This window comes from Acanthopagrus latus, chromosome 8, assembly GCF_904848185.1.
Source record: "Acanthopagrus latus isolate v.2019 chromosome 8, fAcaLat1.1, whole genome shotgun sequence".
NCBI classification, from domain to species: Eukaryota; Metazoa; Chordata; class Actinopteri; order Spariformes; family Sparidae; genus Acanthopagrus; species Acanthopagrus latus.
In genome coordinates, this window is record NC_051046.1 from 3,725,200 (window position 1) to 3,746,252 (window position 21,053).

At 40.1% G+C, this 21,053-nt stretch overlaps 1 protein-coding gene across 3 annotated transcripts; it reads right to left on the reverse strand.

Annotated features, from left to right (window-relative positions):
* Nucleotides 1-123: 123 nt before the first annotated feature.
* cpt1ab (carnitine palmitoyltransferase 1Ab (liver)) lies at nt 124-21,041 on the reverse strand. 3 transcript variants are annotated; one of them, XM_037106467.1, is made up of 20 exons: nt 20,903-21,041; nt 17,198-17,380; nt 13,888-14,052; nt 13,314-13,456; nt 12,284-12,455; nt 11,659-11,760; nt 11,207-11,344; nt 11,017-11,094; nt 9,738-9,845; nt 7,794-7,878; nt 5,522-5,717; nt 4,863-5,051; nt 4,624-4,729; nt 4,380-4,496; nt 3,580-3,744; nt 3,067-3,198; nt 2,813-2,965; nt 2,548-2,661; nt 2,268-2,360; nt 2,087-2,170 (listed from the first exon to the last, which is right to left on the reverse strand). In XM_037106467.1, exons 3-20 carry the CDS (start codon nt 14,026-14,028, stop codon nt 2,087-2,089), a joined length of 2,316 nt encoding a protein of 771 aa, XP_036962362.1. In that variant the 5' UTR covers nt 14,029-14,052; nt 17,198-17,380; nt 20,903-21,041. The 3 variants fall into 3 exon arrangements, with proteins under 3 accessions (XP_036962360.1, XP_036962362.1, XP_036962359.1); XM_037106464.1 differs by lacking the exon at nt 7,794-7,878 and adding an exon at nt 8,370-8,457 and having other exon boundaries at nt 20,903-21,037; XM_037106465.1 differs by lacking the exons at nt 7,794-7,878; nt 17,198-17,380; nt 20,903-21,041 and adding an exon at nt 8,370-8,457 and having other exon boundaries at nt 124-2,170; nt 13,888-14,028.
* Between the last annotated feature and the right edge of the window lie 12 nt (nt 21,042-21,053).

Genomic DNA, 21,053 nt, shown 5'->3' on the forward strand with positions numbered 1-21,053 from the left:
TTCTGTCAGTGGACTAATCTATTGATTGACTAATCTTTTCATATTAATCCAACATTTGATTGTCCTGGTGTTAATGTCATACACGGCATTTAAAGATTGGAAGTAAAAGATGACATACTCGTGTGTGATACAGCTGTCTGACATTCACTTTATTGTTAAAACTCATTTTGGTATATCAGCTGCTTGTCTTTTTTTGTACACATCTTTAAATTAAAGGCAAAGATATACAGCTTCATCCTCAAACACCATGCAGCAGTGTAAACATGAGGTCTACCGTGATAAAAAGTTCATACAACTACAACTTACTGGCAAAGTCCGTGACAACAGAGCTGTCATGTCCAAAACAAAAAGAATTAAAATAAAATAAAATAGAAGGAAGCTTTTTGTCAGTTTCACTTCTTGAATCAGCAAAGCTTAACTAGTGTGCATCAATCGCTGCATTCAGCTGGTAAAAATGCATGTTTTGTTTTATGAAGAGGTGAAAACATGGAAAAAATAAATAATATGAACTGACAACATATACATAATAACAGAAATGCCTTCTTATACATGAGGGCCCCTCTTTATCTGCCCTCCCTAAACATTAATCCAAGCGATAAAGATAGTTTCCTACTGTACCGGAGAGACATTAACAACCTGTTAAGCGATTCTGCATCTCATCGACAACTGCAACATGCTCAAACTAACAACTTGACAAGTTTGCTCATAAATGGTTTTACAATTCATCTTGATCTGACAAAAAAACTGCTGCCAAGGCAGTCAGGTATCGGTTAGCTCGAACTAAAAATGGACAGTAATGGAGTGCACAACAGAGTACAGTTACAGTTTACCCACTCTTTAAAATAAAAAGAAAATGAAGTCAGTGTCAGTCAAACAAAAGTGAGGTTCACCCCAGACACACACCGTGTCCTGCCCATCGCTTACTTCCACAGCAAACTTCATGTTATCCTACCCGCCATGCTCACCGGCGGTCACATGGCGTCGTACTGCAACTCAGTTTCTTCTTCTGTTGCACATGTACACGCCAACATAACACTCATCTTCCAACGCTGCAGCCAGCACTCTCTCTCCGATACCAACTTAGTAAAACCTGAGTATGAAAACGATAAAAACACGCACACAAACATGATCTGCCTTCGTCGCTGCTTCAAGAAATCATGGCAGATGAAATGAAACAAATACACCGGCTGTACAGTTGAGTTCGAAAGGCAATGAAGATCTATTGATTAGACGGTCTCCTGACAGAGAAGCACTTTTCAAAAGATGAATATTTGTAATTCTTGTAATAACATATTGACTGTTTTAATCATTCAGGCCTCCATGGTGGGAGTTAACCAGACACCAGTGAATCACACCCAGTGGTAGTTTAAATAATGAGTCATATGAGGCTCCAGTCCTTCAGCTGAAATGAACGGACATCAAGCAACAAGCAATTCATAAATGATATTTAACATCGAGTTTGCTGCTTCGGCCACTTAAACATAACTAAGGTTCTGCAGCGAAGAAGACCAGGAAAAAAACCTAAAAACAATGAGGATTTTCTACAGTGGAACACAAACTAGTGAAAATATTGCACCATCTCTCAACTTCAAAACATGACACAAATATTGGATGATGCTACTGAACGATCCTTCAGCTGAAAAGTCTCTGGCTGTGGTTCACTGGACTTGATCTCACAACTACAGCGGCTCTAATTTCTCCTCCCTTTATGCCCTTTTTACATTAGTGGGTCACTAAGGCACCGGTGCATACAGTCCTGTGAATAAAAACTTTGATCTGTGCACTACCTGTAGCCAATACCACCGGAATCTCACCTTGCCTATACATACAGTACACATAAGCACTTTGCACACATATTGACAGCAACTAGTGCTGGATTTCCATGACCTGGATGACTGAGAACCTTCATCCATATGTTGACAGCAATGTTTTTCCAAATACCTCTCAATCATCCTTATTTCTGGAACATCAATTAACTTAAAAAATAACCCCAAACCCAACATTTTGATTCTGTACAAGCTTCAGGAAGAATATATGTTTTGCAAAACACAACTTCTTGTGTTTATTCCACCCGTGGAGAGGACAATCACTTGGTTTTCTTGTCCAGCTGGAAGAGATCCAGTATGTCCAGCATGGCCTGTCTGATGTTGGTGCCGAAACGGTGGGAGTCCTGGAATAAAGCAAAAAAAGTGGTCAAAAGTCTCCTTACATAAGTTAGACTGAAGTAATCTAGATTGTCTGTCAAAACGTAAAACTAGCCAACTTACAGTTTCTGGGCTTGAGTGTTTGCTGGAGATGTGGAAGTTGATGAGGTTCTCACCAACAATGATGTAAGAGACACCATAACCATCATCAGCCACCTTGAGAAAGAAGAGGACAGACAAATATTTTATATTTTGAAACTACATTTTCAACATTTCTGAATTTGAATCCTGAGTTATTATTACACAATTAAAGATGTACAAGCACAGTTGCAAGAACGCTGCACAACTGCCTTCTCTTTGTCGTTAAAAATCACTGTTTAAGCTTTACAGTAGAAAAACTTACTGGACCAAATCCACCTCCAGAGGACACATACTCAGGGTGCTTCACCAGGTCAAACAGCTCAACCTGCTGCAGAGGAGTCTGACTTGTGGACAGCCTCCACGGCTCAGACAAGACCTAAACATAAAGATAACAGCCAGTATTATTAGATACTCTTTGAAAAGTTACTGGGGGGAGGAGAGACAGTTCTGCTGATGCACTTTTTGTTGTCCATTAGGGGGAATAAACTTTCAGAACAGAGATCCCAACAAACTGTAACACCTCATACCTCCTTGAGGAAGGCTGAGTCCTCTCCCAGGTATTTGGACACCACGTAGAGACAGAAGAGATGCCGATCGATGCCCTGTCCTGTCATTGCCAGGCGGTACATATTCTGATGCTTCTCTGCCGCCTGTTTGAGCAACTTGAGACGCTCTTCCGTCTGAGTGGACAGAGAGAGAGAAACAACCGAATCATGACAAAGAGTCATTAAGAGCAGCACTGTAATCAGAGGTGTGCTGCGTTGTTGTTGTTAGCCCTTACTGTCTCATCTCTGATCATGGAGCGAACAAAGGCACAAGTCTCCATGGTGCAGGAGCGCACGGTTTCTGTTCGGCCCTCACGGAACAAACGTGTCATGGAGGCTTCGTATGTCAGGCAGAACTTCCCTTTGTCCTGATGAGAGACAGGATGGCATAAAAAAAGAGTAACCGCAAGACGTTCTGTTGTAATTGTTAATTAGTCACAGCAGAATTTTGACATGTTGAGAATGAAGAAATCTAAACATTGTAATTTAAGATAAACTGCAACATGAACACAAAAATACAGCCTTTAACTAAAGCTGAACCATGTTTTGATGAGATCATTCATTATCATATTGCATGTGTGTTAGCTGGTAAGCTGTGACTGCCCTCTGCTGGAATTTAAGAGGAGTGTAACTTGTCCGTATCCATTCTTATAAGTAGGGCATGCACACATTACATGGCAAATAAATAAAAGCTTCAAAGATTTGCTAAGTCGACACATTCTGACTTAACAAGAGATGTTGGTACTTACCCTGTAGTGGGCCAGCTGTAGGGCGATCTGGATGAAGGCATCAGGACTAGTGCGGCACTTCTTAATCAGACCCTTGCCAAAGTCACTGAAGGGGAAAATGTGGGAGTCCACATCGTCAGCCAGCGCCTCAGCGACTTTCAGAGAGCTGTGGATGACTTCCTGGCACTAAAAGAACAGACACAGTCATTATAGACTGAACTGATGACAGCATATTCCATATTTAATATTTTGAGAGCATATTCTTATTAAGGAAAGCTCTAATTAATAAAATCCTTGTTAGTGGCAATTATTGTACTGTCACATTTAAATATCCAACACCCTTTTCTCTACATCTTTGATTGCAGGAAATAAAATAATAACGCTGGTGCACATAGTTCAAGCTACCAGCAGAGGGAGGCCAATTCCTGAATATCACCGCCAGTGTGTAAGACCTTGCAGTGGTCTAATGCTGCCAGTATGAGCTTTAAGAATTGCTGATCAGATGGCTAAACAGCTCCGCAAAACCCCTGACACCACACCACACCTGTCCTGCGTCAGAATTTGGGGGCATGCAGTCTATTTTTTACAGCAGTGACTGGCCAACTGCTCTGAGCTGAGGAGGTACACTGAGTTTAAACTTCTCTCTCTAACTCTATTTAGCATTACTTACCCAATCACTCCTGTCACTTTTTAGCTATAAAAATGAGTGCAACACTATAACTTTATCACCATATTTAAACAACTACTGCATCTCCCCTCTTTATGATGGTTGTACAACATGTTGTACAAACCTTTACTTTGAAGCACAACCTGGCCCTTACCTCAGCAGGGATGTCCCACTGCAGCCTCTGAGGTCCTGGCAGGTTGGGGTGGGGCTCCCCGTGGCAGTGACCGTCTTCACTATATCCCAGTTTAACCGGGTCCATGGACAGCACATGCTGTAACAAAACAATATTGTTGTCTTAGTTCAGACTGGTAAGATAGCTAAATGTATCCAAAAGATAAATTCATAATTAAAACCTGATTTCATGAACAAACTTCATGACACAGAAACTACAGACGTACCTCCCACAAATGGCCAACGATTGGAGCATCTGCCCAGGAATGCTCAGCGTTCAGTCCCATTGTACCATTCTTGAAAACTATGAGGTTAAATGATTTGTCGAACCACCTGATTGAAAACAAAGAATAACCACCTTCAGTCAATGTATGAATTAACTTGATGTGCCTGTTATCATATATATATATATATATATATATATATATATGACATATAGAATAGGACTAAATGGTATCTGTCCCACCTGTCGTAGCACTTTCCATGAAGCAGTGACTTTGCGTAACTGTCCAGGGACTTGACTGGGTTGCTTTCATCGTACCGCTGCTCAGTCTCATCAAGCGTCACACAGAAGGCTGCCTTCTCAATAGCATCCAGAGCTTGCTTGTTCTTACCACGGCTAAAGTACGTTTCACGTGCTTTGGCCCAGGGGGTCCTACAGAATGTCAAAGGCAGATGTGAGACAATGCCTGGAAGGAGTCACTTCTACCAAATACATAAAACTTTCTCCTCTGTGTGAGAAAAGCATCATATGTAGGACGGAGTTGCATGCATTTTTGTGGTCACTGTCACCCCTTTCTACTTTCAAAACACTCACAGACAATCATAGCGCCTGACCAAAACATCTTCCTTTCACAAGTGACATTGAGCCTGACCTACACATTATCTTGGATCATATTATGTGGCAGTTTGGGATTATCACAGACATCAGCATGTTGATGATAAGTAAGTAATAAGACATCACATTTTAGATATGCCACAGATGTGTTTGAGGTCATTCAGAAAGAATGCCTGATTTTTTTTTATAAATTATGGAATTAGGATATCTGTATTTTATTGGTATGTATTCAGTTTAAGAGTGGCCGCGTTGATACCAGCTGTAGGTTGCTCTGTAACGCCACCCACCTTTCCCCTGCAGTGAGCGCAGCTAGTTTCTCCTCTCCTGGCAAGGGCTCCGACTTGTCTGCCAAGATCCTCTCCATCTGCTGCTCTATCTCCCGTGGCAACAGCAGCCGCCCATCATAAAACATCCACACCTTGAAGAAGCGGCCCTTATGGAACACGGCTATGTGTTTACTCTCGTTCATGTGCTGGAGGGTGTCTGGGAGGGAAGGACCAATGGTAAAGAGACAGAGAAAAACAAGAAAAAAAAAGGAGAAAGAAATGGGGAAGCGTTTGGGGAGATTAGCTCTATGAGCTTCAGTTTGTAAATGTTAATGATTAAAAGCTTTATATAAAAAAGTGAAAAAGAAGGCAGCAGGTCGAATGAATGAAGTGTGGATTTGACAACGTTTCAATCCTGGGAACAATAGAAGTGATTAGTAACCAGTTCTTGGTCCCAGAAGTAAAATGGTGTGATATCCACAACATCCAGGGGAGGCTCTTTTATTTTTTTTTGTTAACATCCTTCTTCTTACTGAGTTATATTCATTTAAAGGGGCAAAAAACAACTGAATTCAAAGTGATGCTATTCGATGGGAGGGACTATCCAGTTCAACAACTAAAGCAGCTTGAAATGGGAGTGCAGGAAGTGAGATGAAAAGGGAAAGTAATTTTGGAACAGGGCAGTGGTTTGGAGTACAATGAACTGAGGTGATGTTTGTTTGAACATCACCGTGCAACATCCAAGAGAAACCAAATTATAAACATTATGCGCCTCTTTGATACAAAGTTATGACTTTGTGTTGGTGATGCTAAGTGTTCAAACAAGCATCGCCCTTGTTACAGGCGAGACAAAGGAGAGGATGCTAGGAACAACCCCGAGAACAACAACAACCTCACATCCAGGTAATACTTAGCCTCCTGTGTTTCCTCTTACACCTCCAGCCACTGATAGCCCATTGTTTAAGACAACTTTTTTTACTTTTAACTTTCTATTTAACATCATGGACCCTATTAACTAAACAAACTTCTATTAAAACTGACAAAAACTTTCAATGACACTTCACTGAATCATTACTATGATCTGTGTCGTTCTGTCTGTAAGCAACCCTAATATAACCTATTAAAACCTGACAGAGGAACTTGTATCGTAACATCTATAATGATCCATAAAATTATAAACTATATTTAATTTAAAGGTAGTTATTTAAAAAAAACATAAATCTCAGTGCTTCAGTAACAACTAAAAAATGGAATCAAATAAAATTTGTAAATTGTGGAGACAACGCGGTTTGGGAGCTAATTATTTGTTACTCATTATACAGAGATGATAATATATATTTATTGAGGTTATTGCCATGTAACACCATTGTTTAGGCCACATCAGACATTAACACTGCTGTCTGAAATGTCACACCTCCTTTTCTTGCATGATGCAAACAACTGTTGCATTGTGCCGCCATTGATTCTTTTTTCTTTTTTTTTTTTTTTTTTACTGAAAATAGGCAGCATGAATGATTTATTTGTTGCGCATTTTGGAATCTCTGGGTAAAAAGCGCGAATTAATCCAATTACATTATTCATAATTATATTTTGTCCTCAAAGCCAGACAATTTAAATAAGTCTATCAGGGCCCCAAATGTCTGATGACTCATGAAATTTCAATGAAATTGTCTTTGCTCTGAGGTTTCAAGCTTTGGGCTTTTCTACTGAATTGGTCCATGTCTCATTATATCATGCATTAGTTGTCCTTTCCACATTAATCAAGCATGTAACATATCATGTCAGTTCTTTCATGACTGAACAACAGCACTATATTCCTACATTTTAAAAGTAAAAGAGCGGAATGGCTGCCTGCCCTCTCAGAGGTCATTTGTTATTTTTAGATGCATGCCAGAGAGCACCACTTAGGCGATAAGGTGATAATAAGCTTTATAACCTTTAGAACTTTATGGAACACATTCTGAACTGAATGTGAAGTAATAAACATCAATAAACTTTATCAATAAAGTATATATTCATTTTTGTACATATATCTCTCTTTATGTATTCAGGCACGTCACTGTTTGATATTTTCACATCCAGTCTTAACACTATCGCAGTTTTGCCTTCTCAAACTCAAAACATTAGATTTGAGTCACATGCAAATTAGTCCTTGAATGTGCACAGAACAGCACACATGCATTATTAATCCATGGAGGTCAGATAAGTTTAAATTCAAACAAATGGACAAAATGCCCCAAGGAAAAGTACAGTAGGAGTAGTGTGGAGGAGGCGGCACTGCTAAGGACTCTACCTGTGTCTACACCTGGGACACGACTGGTGTTGAACATACGCTCGTATTGGGCTGAGCACATGGGAATAGTGTGTAGGAGCATGAGCTGAAACGCAAAAGGGGAGAGTCAAACACAGAGAGATGACAAACTAATTCACTAAAATCCCCAGAGAGCAGCGGCAGACAGACACCTACAGGGACAGGAGCATGGATGAAGTACAGAGGGAGTGATGTGGATTGGTATGGTAAGCAGTTCTAAGGAGCAGAAGGGACCTCAGGAGGCTGGCAGGGAGAGAGAAATGTGCAGGATCCAGAAACCAGTGGTCTGCTATCTCACTGCCACCAGCAAAGCCCTGATACTCTCAGTAGGATTGGTACTCAAATGTAGATACTTTAAGATTTAAATATGTTTATCTCCCAAATCAATGCCTAAATAATACAATTAACAAATGCCAATCAGAGGTAGGATGGATTCAGGGCTGTGCTGTTGAGAGTGAGACTAGAAGTCAGGGGTTTCCGATTGCTGTTGCCATGGCAATAGCTAGGGTCACAGGGTAGGGGGTCAGAGGACACGGTGGAGATGTGCCCTCCTCTTACCTGTCTCCAAACCAGGGGTGCGGCTGGTGTTAAACATCCGCTCCCACTGAGCCGAACACAGAGGAACCTTGTTTGCCAGCAAGTATATCTAACGCAGCGTCCAACACAGTGAAGGGACAAAACAGTAGAACAGAGACACCTGAATTTGAGTGTGTAACAGAGCGGGCACATGCATTGGTGTGTGTAAAAATGTATACAATCAGTCTTTGGCAGAGATAAATGTGTGTTTATGCAACATGTTGTGGAATGTGAAAAGAATTTGGACCTAAAAGTTGAGTCAGCGATTCAAATCCAATATACTTTTTTTCAAAGTCAGCGACTATCTTCTCACGGTCCACTAGCTGTCCTTTCTGTTTGTGTGCTGAGAAAAAGAAAAAAAAGTCTAGCGTTCGTACACAGCCCTGGTTCATGGGTTCTGGAAATGGGAAACAAACAAAGTGACTGTGCCGTGAAACACTTCTCCAGCCAATCAGCAACAGGGGAACCAGTTGCAGTTGGGCCTATGTCTCTTCCTTTGCTTCTGCCAGCTGCTCTTCCTCGTTCATGACAAATGGGGCTATACCACAATAGTATCAAATGTCAATAATATCTCAATACTTTGCCGTCTCTGTTTGAAAATGTTTCACTGTCTCCTTTCCCTGGGAATTACAAGTCTTTGCTTGTGTAACATTACTCATTAATGCCGGCAACCCTCGGGCAGCAGACACACTGGATTCTGCCATATTTCTCTTTTGGTCATCTAGCTCAAAATTTAAGGTTGTTTCCTTGACAGTGTCCATCCATGAATTTAAGGAGTAGAACCGCTGAAGGAGCACAGAAGGGAGTGGTGTATTTGTTTGGGTGGAATCGCTAACCCCACCTTTAAGCATCATGCAGGAAAAAGGACAAACAGGGGAGCAGGAATAGATGACACTTGCATGTGTCAGTAGAATCACCAGCATTCATTAAGTCTTAGTCACTAAGCCTTCAGAAAATGCTCGTGATCTTGCTTTGCCAGTAATCAAAGCTATACTTCCAATAATAAAAGCAAAAAAGCGCAGTGCATAGCTCATTCCAAGGTCAGTGTGAGACATAGTGAGCTGAACACATTATCTGGTTTCATCACTGTAAGGTTGTGGATAACACACACAAGAAAGGGTTGTGAAAGATAAGAAGCTTTCATTGTAAACTATAAACACAAACTCACTAAGATAACAGTTATGGATCAACAAATCATAAATGAGAAAGTTAAATATTTACGAAGGATTGATGTGATCAAATATGTGCTAATTTATTTTATATGACAGCTTGCACAATGACTGTGGAGTAACCAAAGTTCAAAATCCTTCCAGAAATGAAAACAAATAGACAGAGGAGCTTCATACTCACAGGTTTGATCTGTGCTCTGTCCAGTTTTCTCCTGTAGAGCATGATAGCATGGATGGCATTACCTGCCCGAGCAGCCTGGATGGAGGTGGGGAACACATACAGGAAGTCCTGGAAAGAAAGAAATAAATAAAAAAAAATAAAGTAAGACATCAATAATCAGTAACATTTAATCCAACATGTCAGAGAGACCTGGAAAACACAAGGTCACAAGATATGACTTGCAAATGGAAAACAGATGATCACACTGAACACAATGTCACCGTGTGATCCGCCCATAAATTCTTTGTTGCTGTTTTAATCCAGGACTGTATGTACACACAAAGTACATCACAGTACAATACAGTACATGTCCAAGGATGTCAAATGTTGTTCCACTGACCCCATACCAGATCTATCTCCAATGACAGCTGTGTTTTTAGTGATAAGACAGATACTGCCAAAGTGCTGGAAGTGCCTGTACTGCAGCAGGGACAGGTCAGACTACTGTCTCACTCATTTAGACAAAAGATTTAGGAACTGTGTGTTTGTGTCAGAATCGCTCTTATAGGCAGTGAGTAGAGGTGCTCACATATTAATATGCAGTTTAGCCAGTAAATATACTAAAAGATCTTCAGACGGGAGGACTTTACATGGCTTTACCAGTCTTGTTCTTAAACATCACTTTCAAGGACCCAACACAGCTCAATGTTAGTTACTGTTACAACACTGAGAATTTTTATGATGAACACTACAAGGCTTTACAGAAGCTCACAGACCATAATCAGAAAGAGATAGAGGTTTAATGGTGTGAACACTTCTCAGTCATGCTGCTGTGTTACAGTGCTGGCAGGAAACTGGAGGAGACTCACATGCAAACAACAGAACATGAATGATTTACTAATATTAAGTTAAAAAAAAAAATATCCAAAGAACTTCCTCATGAAGAAAGTTAAGAAGACAATTTAGGAAGTTGACTTGTATGAGGAAATTATAGTTGCACGGTTGCATTATAAAGTTTTTGTTATAGATACAATTATTTTTCAGCATGTGTCTTAGACGTTGTGTTTGGCTGCTCACTCATGATACTGTGTGTCATTTAACATATCATATATCAAACACACCGCAGTTTATGTGCCACACATGTTACTCTGGTGACACATTCTTTTAAGATTACATATTAACGGTTAATAATTAAAAAGGTAATCAGTCACAACCTAAATGGAAAAGATTATTGCTTATCTTTAAACAAAGGCTGAGCCGTTGTCTGCAAACAGATCAGGCAGTCAGGTAGACAACTTACCATGGCATAATAGTTGCTGTTGACCATGATGGGTCCCCGGCCTCTGAGGTAAATGTATTCCTCCCACCAGTCACTGACCTGTGTGATATGAAGAGAAGGAGAGGTGAAAGGAGCAGAGGGTGACGCTATTAGTCCAAAACTGTGGCAAAACAGCAGAAAAGGAAAAGAAGAGGAATTCATTCTAACTCACATAGTTGGAGGCCCACCAGGACTTGAGTTTGAGGTACCATTGCACTCTGGGTCCCAGGTTCTTCTCAAAGTCTTTAGCCAAGCCCTTCATTCGTTCATACTGCTCATCATCCATCAGTGGGCGCACTGACTCCAGGTACTGTGTCAACACAGAGAAATGCATAGACACAAAGAGTGACGCAAAGGGTCATCGGTTTTAAACAAGGGGGGGATTAGATAGGCTAGAGAAACCAGTTATCTATTCTTTCTCCCCTGAAAGATAATGACAGGCAGGCTGGAAGCCTGCTGTCGTGGCTTTGTATTGGGAAATACAGTCAAGGGACAGAAGATGACCTGAGGAAACTGAGCCAAACCAAAACCTGTACTCCATTTTGTTTCTACTGCTTATTCAACTGACTGAATTTGAAAGTCTTTTATGAGACTCACTGAAATGAGATGAAAGGTTTAAATTACCCTTCTGCAGGTGTCCTTGACACTGGGGACAGGCAGCCGGGGCAGAGAGTTCTGGAAACTGTAGAGCATCGGTTTCCGGCCAGAGAACACCTTCACTAATACCTGGAGATGCAAAAATTAGTTTAAGGTTACACTTCGCATTTCACCTGGAGACCTTAGCTTAGTGACAAAGTGAATACGGCTTACTGGTGTGTTAAACTTACAGGAGTAACATACATGTCACAGATAAATTGTTTTGTAAGTAAGAAAATAAAAATAAATTGCAACAAAAAATGAATGTCCTACAGCAGTGCACAGTTGGCTTCAGTTCATTTACATCAGATTCAATTAGCAAGTAAAACAAGTGCATCAGTACATAAAGCATATATCCAAACTTAAGTGCAGTTCAACACTGTACAGCATAAAAAAGTTATCCCTGTTTAAATTAGAATATTAAGTTTATGAAATGTTTGTTTTAACTTTCATCTCTCATACATCTGGCTCCCATAAGCTCTGACCATGTCCTCCATGTGCAATGGGGAAAAAAACGCTTTCTTGACTTATATGGAAAAGAATTGCACAAGAATGTTCCTGTATGACTCTGCTCTAAAGTGAATTAAACAGAAGAGCACATTCATTGTCTCACCATCCACACACGAGTAGACCAGGACACAGAGCCATGGCGTGCACGCATCCAGCCGTGCCACGACAACAGGCCCTTTAGGACATTCCTCATAATCATGATTATGGTGACCCACAGGCCCGTGCCCACCAGAACTCCTCCGACGATCTTCTGGCTGTCTGTAGACATGTATTGACTGCGGTCAGCGACAAAGAGAGAAGGAGAGACGGAGACAATTAATTTCATGTAGCAGCTGCCAGGCTCCCAAAGTCAACAGAGTCACATTTAATTATGACTGATAACAATGCATGCAATATAGCTTGACAGGATCGACACACACACATAAATACTATCCAGTGCATTTTATAAACTTAAGAAGAGACATGGCTTTTCTTCAAAATGTGGCAAACAGGTGCTCTATCCTTACACAAAATATGTACTGGAAAATGTGACATCTGTGGAGCTAATAACTTATAACTAACAACACAGTCATAACTATTGTCCTTGATTTAAGAAAATCCCCAGTACTGCTTTAAAACATTTACAGCGGGAAGCGTTTGTATTATATCACTAAACATGATGAACATTGTTATCAAAATATAAAGAGGAGGTGTGGTGGACAGTTGGAGGGAAAAGTAATGTCAGAATGAAGCAGAACTTAAATTCAACTTTGAATCTACACCTGGAGCTGCCACTTAAGGAGGCATATAGAAACATGTTTTCTTGTAAATACCTAAAAGTTGTACAAGCAAGCAGACATCAAGTCAGATGCATTCCACCTCCACAACCACGCATTCGCCAAGATAGGGCATCATCTTTTCTAGCCAAAGTCCTCCAGAAACACACCAATCAGCATTATGTTAGCTCAGTGCCTGCCTCTCTACCACAACGCCAGAGTGTAAACAAATGAATATGGTGGTCATAACACAACTTGCTCTTCTGTGTTCCATATCGTTTTAGAAGGACATTAATGGAGGGGTTTTGAATGTTTGAATGTGCGCTTATAGAAAACAAACAAACACGCTAACACTGTGCCATACTCCTGTGGCCTTACCTGATAGGTATGTGTTGGCCCAGTTTGGCAATCAATCCCAGAGAGGGATCCAACTGATGATATTTATTGTAGGACATGTAGGACACAACCACGACCATGAACCCACCAGGGCTTCCAGGGTACACACCAGTCATTACCCCATTCTGTGCAAAGGTAAACCAGATGCAGGGTTAGAAAGGTTATCTGAGTCACCAAGCGCAAATAATCGGAAAAGATTGAAAGATAGTTCATGAAATTGCAATACATTAATTTCATTACTACTGACATCTGTGAAAAATTATAAATCATAGACATCCAGAGAAAATTAGGAATGAGTGAAAATGCCAGCAGGTATCTGGGTCTGAGTGACTCTGTATGCACTTTTTGTAAACAGACAACTAGGCCAAAGGCTACGAATACAAAGAACAGACAGGAAGGTTACTATAACTGTTGACTGTGTGAGAGAGAGTGACCTTCCAGTGTGATATAGTACACAACACAGTTACAGTAACTTTGTCAGAGCTCAGCAAATGTCCCCTCATACTATGCAGAAGGCCTTTGGACTTTGCCCTCCTATGTGTCTAACACTTCTCACCTTGAAGCGAATGAACCTTTTCTTCCAGGAGTGGAGGCCAGAGAGGTAGATCTGGCGTAGGGCCTCGTGGCACAGCTGGAGGTCAATGCCATCAGGGGTGACAGTGAACTGAAAGGCCACCGCCTGGTGAGCTTCTGCCATGGTGGCTTCTACAGTATAGGGTCACTGTGGACAAGAAAAGGTGATTAAGTTAGTGAACGTTGCAAGAGAGTTCATATCAGACATTACATAACATGATTTCAAGAATGATCAGATCACAGCAACAATGTAAAATAACCACATCTTGAAGGCTGTAACAGATTGTTGTCAGGCATATATCAGAACAACCTTTCTTATTCCTTGAAAACACTGCAGGCTTACCTTATTTACAAGGTCAAATCTGTTTAAGCTCTTTGTAGGGAGACAGCCACTGAGTAAACACTGAGCTGGATGAATGACTACATTCTTACTGAGAAGCCCAGTATATGTTAAAATTGTGACTGAGCTACAACATGAAAACATATGCACTAGGTGAGCAGCTGCTTTGAACTGCTGTAGAGGACATCCCTCATCGTGCTGCCATTACTGTAATTCTGTGTGCCCTGCCCCTTTCTTAGCTATTATAGCGTAACTCCATGTTTTAGATGGTCTCTGTATCATCTTGACTTTCATGCTCCCTCAGATCTAAGGATAGTGGTTATTTTTAAGACTAGCCAAACACACAACTATAGCCCAGTCATTACACTCTGTCTCAGAAAGCTACTAGTGTCTGCCGTTTATGCCCTTTCTAGAAAAGCGTCATGTGAGCTGGCACCATCATCTACGGTCAGTTATAAAAACTAAACTTCAGATATCAGAGTACAGAGCATGCATCCCAAAATGACAACATTTTATTGCTGTCCTACATAAGAAATGCTTAGCAATAATGATTACCATATTAACTATTGGCATTTAATGATTAATAGTGTGTCAAACAAAAAACAGCCTGACAGGCATGTCTTTGTGTGTAGTTACTGGGGTGTTGTACTTCTGAATTGGTAGGACAGGTGTGGCATCCTTTACTACATAAAGTAAAGCTTGGTGGAATTTGATATTGTCCCCCACGTTGGGTAGTGGAAGAGTTCTTGTTACAAAATCGTGTCTTTAAGGGAGTTTGATCAAAGGGGAGTCGGGTCTAAAGCTCATATTTTGGCAAGTGGTGACTGATGCTTACCTTACAAGACTGCAGACTTCTTGTTTACCATATCCCCTGTAATTGGGCAAACAACAAGTCTACTAATCTTGAGATTTCGTCATGGTCTTAGAGGTTTCATTTTAAATTACATTAGTTAAGCCTTTGTTTCACTATCACCAGACCAGCAGTAGTTTGAACTGCAGACCACCACCTGGATAATGAAACTCTAACAGTGGCATTTTGAGGGAGCTGCTGCCGCCACACTAACATACACGTACGGTACCTGTCCGAAATAACTCGGAAAGTCTGAAATTGCATGTTGATTGCACAGATCATAAAGCTAATGCTATGTTAAAGAGGTCGTATTATGTTCATTTTCAGTTAGGGTTAGGGTTATACAGGTTACGCAAATAAAGGCTTGACTCCAAACCAGGCGAGTGTTTCTGTGGGAGAGACTGACTCCCTTTGGGTAGTTTCACACAAAAATACCACAACCAAACTATTAAGGAAGGGTAAAACCACAAAAAACATAATATGGCCTCTTTTTAGCTTGGCATTCCATGGTAATAGTTTGCTGTATACGTATTTCACTGGCTCTCTTTTCTCTAGGACTACAGGAAGATACTCTGCTTGGTCTTAAAAAGCAATGCCTTTCTCTTTGCAGGGTCCATTTTTTATTTCATTCAACAGGAACACTCTGGAAGCACGACACGTCGTTTCTACGTTTGCAGTCCTCGGAAGGAGCATCTACAGAGCAGCATTTCAGCAGCCAGTCCCCTCCCCCAGCTACTTTCCCACATCACATGATCCACCCTGTGCTGCAGAAACTAGGGGAAAGGTCGCAGCGCTATGCCGCTTAGATACCGGTCAAAACTGGCAACATAGTCCGTACCAACCTTCGTATGCCGGCATGCTTATTCACCTGTGGCCACTGAAAACACAACGTTTGTTTTGGATGTCGTATAATCGGCCTTATTCCGTTTTCTATATTTTAAAGCATATGCACACCACTGTCGTTACCTTCATCAATCATGCCAACCACCCCCATCTCTCGTGAACTTACCGTTGCGTTCTCTGTCTGTTATCAAAATGAACGCAAACGCCACATCATCCATCACATAAAGCCTTTTTCAGTCATCATTACTAAATACCACGACATCAGACGCAAAGTCAATCTACACAAATGTAGGCTTCATGGTTTTGTTTTTCTTTTCATTTTTTTTTTTGCTATTACATCAAGTCTCCTTCCCACGTGGTCTGTGGGAAACTGGGTCACTAGTGTGCAACCCACCCCCCAATGGTGTGGATCGCCTATATGTTATTTATTTATAAAAAAAAATAATCAACACTTTCATCCACGTCTAAATGAACAGGTGCATGTTTGTGATGCACCTACAGAGGAGGACACTATGACAAACCAGCTTTTACTGACCTTCACTGGCAGGTGACATTTACATGCACACATCTACCTTTGAAAATGTCTCTTTAGCTGCTGTCACAGATCGCAGGCCGCTGCCAGGTCCACACATACTATCTTTAATTATTACTGAATAATGTCACTGTGAACGTATTGTATCAGAGCTGCCAGGTTGGTCGTCCATGGATGACCTTTACCTGGACTTTTGCCTACATTCATGTTATCAACAACCAGTCAGGAGTGCCAACCAGGCTCGTTCACCACAAGATCACAACACAGCAAAGTGAAGAGGTTAAATGTTTTAAGCCGGTAGCCAGTGGAGGCGTTTTTAACATATGTTCTTTTTTCAAAAACACCAAACCAAGAGGATCTATGGTTATGAGTCAACAGACCACCCCTCGAGATTAAGTTTCGACTTTCACAAGTCATATTTCACCAGTAAAACATTTCTGACAGCTACAAGGCCACACAATCCTCACGATAATGTCAACCCAAAGGTATGAAAATCTACTGTACTCTACGTCATGTAAACACCGCACAGCTCTGCGCTGTACGCCGACAAGGAAATGCAACAAACTGACATTAACCGCGCACAGATCGCGACAGTTCTCATCTGCTTTCTGTGCAGGTTGTTGTTGTTTTCCCCTGCAGTAACATTTGCACAGCTACTTCCAAACCCACAGACAGAGAGTAAACAATAAAGTGAAACACGCTCTGAAAGATGAAGCTTTATTACTCACCAACCCTTGGGATCAGTCTGAGACAGCAGAGTTTTCCGATCTGACGAGGATGTGACACGGCTCGGCTGTCGGCGGGGACTGCTATACTCACTGCATGAATGGGAGCAAAGACGTGTAGACAAAGCCTGCCCCTTTTGGTGGCATACTGAACACGTCCTGGTAATAACAGCGCCCTCCAGAGGCCTGTTGAGCCATAGAAAGGGTTGTTTGAGGTCAGCAGGTGAAGTGGTGATATTGAAAATGGCTTCACAGACAGTCTGTACCCAGAACAACATGTACCCAGTTGCACAGGGGATGGAGACAACCTGTACAATATAATGAAGTCCAATAAGAGTAGACAATATGGATGAAATCCTCCTTTATCATGGTATATAATATTTTCTATACCATAAAAAAGACACAGCCCAGCCACATACTAGGTTATAGGGGTTTAATGATACACCGATCTGGATTGATAATCAATTCAATGATAGACAATCCAACAGCATCACTGCAAAGTGAAAACATTTCATATCAATTCAAACCACCACCATCGTTAAGATATGCCTTTATTTTGACATTCTCATGGCACATCCGTGTCATTGTTCCAGTCCATGTGCAACTCCTTTCATAAACAGTGCTTTGTTTTTAGGAAACAGAATAGATTGTTTTCAATTTAAATGTCTGGAACCATTTATAAAATAACATTTCCACTGAAGACTTCAGTAATAAAATTGTCAAATCATATTTTAGCTTCTTTTTGTGAGTTGTGAGTTTGTGAGACATAGTCTTGTTTATTCACAATATGACATATACCATAAAAGTACACAATTAATCAAGAAGTGCAATATCCAAACCACAAGACGCTTATTTTAATTAAGGTAAAATTTGTGACTAGACAGCATGATAATGAATAACTGTAGTGCTGCAGAGATGCCCCAGATTGCAAATCTTGTTCTCCAGATATAAGATAACATGACTAATAAGAAGATAGGCTTGCAGGAAATCAATTCATCCCCCTACAGTTCCTTCAATACAGGAAGTGGACTTCATTATGCTTACTAGTAAGAACTTACTAGTCAGCCACAAGTAAAACAGATATTGTCATGTGTGGCTTTTTAGACCTTTATTATCTCAAAGCAGCACAGGTGTTGCTAATGAACGGCATCCCAGTCAAAGATTCCAGCAAACAGTATGTTCAGTGCCAGGGCTCCTGAACTGACATGCCTATGCCGGCATCTTTGATCTCAATAATTACTTCCTCTTCCTCTGCCAGAGGCGCACATTAGTCTGCTGAGGGTGTGGTTAGAGAAGGTAAAACAGTCATTTCAAAACCAGTGGAAAAAGCCACACAAGAATAAATTAACTTCGGACACAGGGCGGCACTGTTCACTCTAGCACCTCAATGGACAATGACCTGTATTTATTATGGTGACACACAACAGCAGTGTGGGGGTGAGGAGTGTGATAATACATTTCTGCAGGATACATTTTCAACTGCTGATTGGCAGCAACCGTTGTTAACACTAACGTTTTTCATTTTAAGGATTTTAAAGTAATTTTGTGTTTGATGTGTGTCTGCCCCTGAAATGCCCCCTTTTTTGTTTTTCACGCCTGAACCTAAAAGTATGAGACTTCACTCATCAAATGATATTGCCTTGTTTTAAAGTCCACACATTCTTCCACCTTTTTAAAACCTGGTACCTGTATTACCCCCAATGCAATTTAGCAACTGGTTGACATCACTGGAGGCAGTTTATCAGATTGCAAGCAGCTTCCTCTTGAGCCACAAACAGATCTGTTGGCCGCTATTTTTTCACATATGCAGTAGCACACCTCAAGACTTGTTAAAACACATAATGTGTAAAAGTTTATTCCCCAGGTGTGGGAGCAACTGAGACAAAGAGAGACAGGTTCAATAACAACACATTAGACACAATAATAGATAAAGTGTTACATATGTATAGAAAATGTGTTTATCTATTAATTTATAACCAAACACGCCCTGCATAATATCATTTAATTTATCATCCATCTCTTATGTATTATAGCTCATATATTGATTTATTTCATATTCCATAAACATGTGCTACTCCCATAATTAAATATGTATGTTATAATAATTGAAGCAAGTATTATCCAGCATCCACTTACCCCTCACCATATATATATATATATATATATATATATATATATATATATATATATATATATATATATATATATATATATATTTTTATACCCACTTTCCTTTCTGCAAACATAAATAAATATAAGAACAACCAATACATTAACCATCATTATTAATAATAATCCCCTAGAGAATTTTGAAGCTTTATGCATCCATGCATCTTGTAAAAAATAGTTATTGTTGAAAAAAAAAAAAAAAGTTTTAATTAATTAGTTAATCCGGGGTATATTCGGGGATCCTGAAGTTAAATCTAATACATCATAAGATTAAATTGCCACATTTACTATAAACTGATGGTAAAATAGCAATACTATACAGTCTTGGTTTGTGGGAACTCCTTATCAATAGAACATAATTCAAATAGGCAGGTTGGGAACAAACACAAGAGAATGAACTGACTAATCCAATACAAGGTTCATTAGAACAAAATCATTAGAAACCAGTATTTGACCAATAAACTAAACAGTTGACAAAACTAAAAATGAAATATATTATTTTGATGAACTTCAGGAGGGTCATGCCATGTAGGAAACGGTGGGAGAAGTATCAAAGTATTTCAATCAAGTCAAAGCAGCAATACAACAATGTAAAAGTACTCCAGAACAGGTAAGTTCAAAATCCTACTTAAGTAAAAGTAAAGCATTATCAGCTAAAAGTATTCAAAACATATTCTTTAGAAACATGTCCAGTGACTGTTATATCATTAGATAACTTATCATTAGATTATTAATATTGAATCATATTGGATTTATGATTTGATATAATATTAGATTAATATTCTGTTGTAGCTTTAATAACTATAAACTATTAGGTAGTCTCATGCAGTGGTTAACACACAAGATAAACCTGAGGGGTGCTGATATTATTAAGGGGGCAGAAATGAGGGGGAAAAAAGTGCTGCTACATAAGTGTTTATTATCTGTCCAAAATTTAAGTCAGATCTTGGCTTTTTTGTGAAATATTTCAGTTTTACCTCTAAGAGTCTCAGATATCCATTTAAATTAAATCATATGAGGAGTTAGACGGGGAAATGTGGTAACAACTGGTTGTCAGTTACATTCAGGAAATCTTTACCTATTTGGATAAATATTCATACTGGAAACAAGCTATAAAATGTCATTTAAGACTTACTGAACCCTGAATAATTTGATACTTAGACACCCTGCACCTGTATGTCTTGTGTTTATCCAGCAGAGGGTGCAACATAACCATTTTTGTGAACGACTCTTCACTCTTCTATTTTTGCAACAATTTGAATCTTAAAACTGTTTTGGTGTTCACTAAATACCTATACAAATACATGAATGTAGTCGGCTACAACAAGCTAGCCTCAGCGTTATAATTAGCCGTTGCTGCTAACCGTTCAACGGTTGGTTAGTTAGTTAGTTAGTTAGTTATTTAGAGGGTTTTGGTATCAGCTAGCAAAACCGCAGTTTCAAAACATACATTAAAGGAGGGGAAAATGGACTCTTTCATTGTTTGAACTTAATTATCTTACTTGCAAAAGAAAGAAAATAACTGAATGTGATTCTTACCGTCTTTTAGGTCAGTTCCTGTCCTCCAAACAGCCGTTGTTCAAACTTTCGCTCAGTGTGCGCGTGAGATGCGCGCCTCCCGCCTCTGCTGCGCGCGCGTGCGCGGTACTGTCACTGGTGTGTGCCGCCTGGCAGACAGCTGCAGCAGCAG